Source organism: Pteropus alecto, unplaced genomic scaffold (assembly GCF_000325575.1).
Source record: "Pteropus alecto unplaced genomic scaffold, ASM32557v1 scaffold48, whole genome shotgun sequence".
Taxonomy (NCBI): domain Eukaryota; kingdom Metazoa; phylum Chordata; class Mammalia; order Chiroptera; family Pteropodidae; genus Pteropus; species Pteropus alecto.
In genome coordinates, this window is record NW_006442110.1 from 1,624,752 (window position 1) to 1,629,045 (window position 4,294).

The 4,294-nt window shown below is 60.4% G+C and overlaps 2 protein-coding genes across 3 annotated transcripts in view; one reads left to right on the forward strand and one right to left on the reverse strand.

Annotated features, from left to right (window-relative positions):
• ATG9B (autophagy related 9B) overlaps positions 1–3,428 on the forward strand; it is a 10,122-nt gene extending 6,694 nt beyond the window's left edge. Inside the window, exons 8-15 of the mRNA XM_006920670.3 lie at positions 93–246; positions 472–651; positions 1,156–1,392; positions 1,531–1,664; positions 1,777–1,873; positions 2,047–2,164; positions 2,251–2,392; positions 2,565–3,428. Of these exons, the coding sequence (XP_006920732.1) occupies positions 93–246; positions 472–651; positions 1,156–1,392; positions 1,531–1,664; positions 1,777–1,873; positions 2,047–2,164; positions 2,251–2,378 (1,048 nt within the window). The 3' untranslated portion in view covers positions 2,379–2,392; positions 2,565–3,428. The remainder of the gene's footprint in view (positions 1–92; positions 247–471; positions 652–1,155; positions 1,393–1,530; positions 1,665–1,776; positions 1,874–2,046; positions 2,165–2,250; positions 2,393–2,564) is intronic.
• Positions 3,429–3,775: 347 nt separating this feature from the next.
• The window catches only part of NOS3 (nitric oxide synthase 3), a 17,051-nt gene continuing 16,532 nt past the window's right edge, over positions 3,776–4,294 (reverse strand). For both annotated transcript variants that reach the window (XM_006920626.1, XM_006920625.1), the window contains exons 25-26: positions 4,071–4,265; positions 3,776–3,937 (exon numbers count right to left, since the gene is read on the reverse strand). In XM_006920626.1, coding sequence (XP_006920688.1) covers positions 3,776–3,937; positions 4,071–4,265 — 357 coding nt within the window. The remainder of the gene's footprint in view (positions 3,938–4,070; positions 4,266–4,294) is intronic.

Here is a 4,294-nt window from a genome sequence, read left to right on the forward strand (position 1 = left end):
ACCCCTCCCACGGCCAGTACCCCGCGCCTTCCCTCCCATTCGCACATCGTGCTAAAGGCAGGCCCCTTTCCTACCCCGATCTCGCCCTCCAGGTCTTTCGTTCCGGACGAGCAGTGCCAAGGCCGTTCCCCGCAGCTCCTGCTGCAGTCGGCCTTGGCCCACATGCATTACCTCCCGGACGATCCCGGCGCTGCGGGCAAGGCCAGCGCTTACCGGCAGATGGCGCGTCTGTTGCAATACCGAGCGGTGAGGGTCGAGACCCGAACTGGGGTCTGTTCCGGGAGGAGCTGTGCAGCCCGCGCCGTCTGCGAAAGGGCATGGACAGATGGCTTGGGGCTCGCTATCCCGAGAACCGGGAATGACTGGGTTGGAAGTGTCCTGCCCTGGGCAGCGTCCCTGGAGGTCTCTTGGTCCTGATCACAGTGTGGCATCCTCAGCAACCTCTTCTCAGCCTCACCCCTGCTTCCCCAGGTCTCCCTCCTGGAGGAGCTGCTGTCCCCTCTCCTCACCCCGCTGTTCCTGCTCTTCTGGTTTCGCCCTCGTGCCCTGGAGATTATTGATTTTTTCCATCACTTCACTGTGGATGTGGCCGGGGTTGGCGACATCTGTTCCTTTGCCCTTATGGATGTGAAGCGCCATGGCCACCCCCAGGTCAGAGTCCCTCCCTGGGTCTGTGGGGAGGTGGTTAGGTAGGGGTTTGCCCCCCAGCTCCATCACTTGCCACCTGTGACCTGAAGCTAATCACTTCACTGTCTTGCTCCTTGACGTCCTCATCTGTCAAGTGAGGACAATGACCATAGCCGATGCGCAGGGTTTGCATGAGATGATGTGCGTACAACCCTAGCACCAGTAAATGGGAGTGAAGGCCACCCGAGAGGCCGAGAAATGAGCTGGTCAGTGGATGGGGCTGGAGTAAGGCCCAGCTCGGGTCCCACGTGCACAGGCTGGCAGAGCGCTGCGCCCACACTGTCTTCCAGTGCTGGGCGTGGCCTGGCCCTGCTCTGCTGCCCTGTTTGGGGTGATCTCTGGCAAGTCCCTGCTGTGGCTTCCACTCTTGCACCTGGAAACTGGGGCTCATGTTTCCGGTCCCCCTCCCTGGCGAGGCTCCCACTGCAGCTATAGAAGCAGTGTCCACAGCTTTTGTTTTTCTCTTAGTGGCTCTCAGAGGGACAGACCGAGGCCTCGCTGTCCCAGCGTGCGGAGGACGGAAAGACTGAGCTCTCCCTGATGAGGTTCTCCCTGGTGCACCCACAATGGCGCCCCCCCGGGCACAGCTCCAAGTTCCTGGGGCACCTTCGGGGCCGGGTACAACAAGATGCGGCTGCCTGGGGTGCCACCTCGGTTCGCAGCCCCCCCACCCCCAGAGTGCTTAGCGACTCGTCCTCACCTCTGGTGAGCCACAGCCTGGCTGCTCCCATTTCTCTTCCCTCTGCCTGCCTCACCTTGGGCACTGACCTGCGCACTCGCTGGTCCAGCCTGCTCTCCCACCTCTCTGTCCTCTCTTCTGACCCCCTCTTCTCCTGCTTCCAGCCGGAAGCCTTCCTGGCCAACCTCTTGGTGCACCCCCTCATGCCCCCACGGGACCTGAGCCCCACAGCCCCCTGCCCAGCTGCAGCCACTGCCAGCCTCTTGGCCTCCATTTCCCGAATTGCCCAGGACCCCAGGTGAGGCGTGGGGATCTGAGATGCAGGGGAGCCGGGGTGGTGAGGCTGATCCTCCAGGAGGAGGGTGCAGGGGGAGGGGCATGCCTTTGATCTGCGGTACCCTCTGTTCCAGCTGTGTGTCCCCGGGGGGCACTGGGGGCCAGAAGCTAGCCCAGCTCCCAGAGCTTGCTTCTGCTGAGATGAGTCTCCATGCCATCTACCTGCACCAGGTGAGTAGAGAGGTGCCGAAAAGCAAAATGTGGGGAGAGCAGCACAAAATGGGGGTGGGGTAATGTGGAGGGGTAAGGAAGTACCCAACAGGAGCTGGGGGAGGAGGTCACAAAACCCTCCGCCCCCCATGCTGCGTGGGCAGGAGGGAGCCCTCATTCCTCTTTCCATTTAGCTCCATCAGCAGCAGCAGCAGGAACCGTGGGGCGAGGCCTCCTCCCTGTCCAGGCCCTGGTCCAGCCCGCCACAGACACTCTCGCCTGATGACGAGAAGCCATCCTGGTCAAGCGATGGTGAGGCGGGCAAGGTGGGCAGGGGACAGACCCCAGGTAGACAGTGGGCGTCACGGCACTGCCCAGCTGACAGCTTTTCCCGTCAGGTTCCAGTCCTGCCTCCAGCCCCAGACAGCAGTGGAGAACCCAGAGGACGCAGAATCTGTTCCCTGAACAGTTTCAGGAGACCACAGACACCCAGAAGGAGCCTGGCCAGGCCCCGGGCACTGACTGAGAAGGCACCTTAGGGTCAGTATTGTCTAAATGGGGCAGGGGGGTGGGGAACAGGGGAATGAATAGGCAATTGGGTGGAGCCAGACTTGGGGGAATGGGAACGACCGTGGGCATTCAGGGTGAGTGGGTGGTCACCTCTGGCACCCAAACCTCTGGACTACTTGCCAAGAGCCTTCTCCTCTCTCAGGTTCCTCAGCTTCTCCAGCCACAGGAGACTGGATGAGGTGGAGCGGAAGAGCACACCGAACCCTCTTTAGGGACCCCCCCCAGATGCTTTAGTTGGGCAAGACTTGGGGATCAATGACGAACTCGCCCCAGAGAACACAGAAAGGGTAGGAGAGGAGATGCCAAAGGTATCTATCTAGAAACAAGTATTGGAGACAATCGCCCCAGGGAAGGGAGAAGGGGACACCCCCCCCCAACTAGCCGTCCTGGAGCAGGTGCCTGGGAAGAAGTCCCCAAATGTCCTCAGGGTGGGGGCAGGGTCAAGGCAGAAGCCAAGCTAAGTGCAAAGGAAACAGTGAGGGACAGGACCTGAGACGCACTTAGTCCTTTGGTTCCCATGGGACTTGTGGAGGGGGCCACAGGGACCTGTGAGTGGAAAGGCTAGTGAGCGCTGATGTTTTTGGAGTTCGGCATTGCTATGACGTCTGAGGAAGTGGGTGTGGCTCCTCATCCTGTCTGAAACAAGCAGTAAAGGTTGCTCACGGCTGCGTTGCACATCTCTGTGACCTTGGTCTCTGGCATCTCCATTCCTGGCAGCTGAGGGAGGTACCTACTTCTCACTCAAGAGCAAGCGAACCGCACTGGAGAACTGCCTGTGACTGGTGGCCGGGAACCACGGTTCTAGAGTGCCAGGTCGGAGTGGAGTGTGTAGGATGGGACTCGCTATCCAAGAGTTACCACCCCCACATCTGCACAAGTTAAAAGACAGAGCTCGTTGTTCTATAATTTTAATCCACGGGGCTGGGTTAGGCATCTCAGTAGCTCCCATGACATCCGGTTCAGTCTCTTATGAATTCTTCAGTAATAAATATTTGAATGATTTGGAGATTAGGTTTCAAGATAAGATGACTCCTGAGAGAGGTAAGGGAAATCTAAAATTCACCTAAAGGATACAGAAGGGGTGGACAATAGGCCCTGGAATACCACTGCTGGGAGGCGCCTACCATATTTAGTGGGGGGTGAGGGGCAGGGAACCAGGCCTGGAAAGACGAAGGCATTTCGCTTATTCCCAGGGGTTAGGCGAGTCTCCGCAGACTGGACAGACGTGGGAAGGCACCTCAGGAGAGGAGGGAGAGGTGGCAGGTCACGGGAGGCCGACAGGAGAGTAGCAGGGCCACAGTGGACTGACGGTGCCTCTCCTGAAACTGGGGTGGATAGGGAGAAGGAGGGCTCTCAGGGGCCGGGCGTGTCTGGGCCGGGCGGGTCGAACGACCAGGGCACTGCGCCGCGCAGATGCCGCTCCTGCAAGGAAAAGCTCTGGGTGCGAATGCGGCTTGTCACCTCCTGGGTGCGTAGCGTAAGCCCGAAAATGTCCTCGTGATAGCGTTGCTGATCCTGCGGAGAAAAAAGAATGGATCAGAACCCAAGCCAGGAACACTCCTGCGAGCATGCCCCGCCCCCGCCAGGGCCCCGCCCCGCCAGGGCTCCGCCCCTGGCCCCCGCCCGTCGGGGCCCCGCCCCTTGGCACCCGCAGCACGCCGATGACGTCTCCGGCCTCATCCAGCTCCATGTCGCCCTCTGTCGCCAGTATGCGCTGCACTGTCTGCAGGACGCTGGTTGCCATGGTGACATCGCCGCAGACAAACATGTGGCCTCGTTCGAGGCACAGCACGCGGTGCACCTCAGCAGCCAGCTCTGTCCGCAGGATGTCCTGTACGTAGGTCTGAGGGGAGGCGGGGTTAGGGGCGGGCC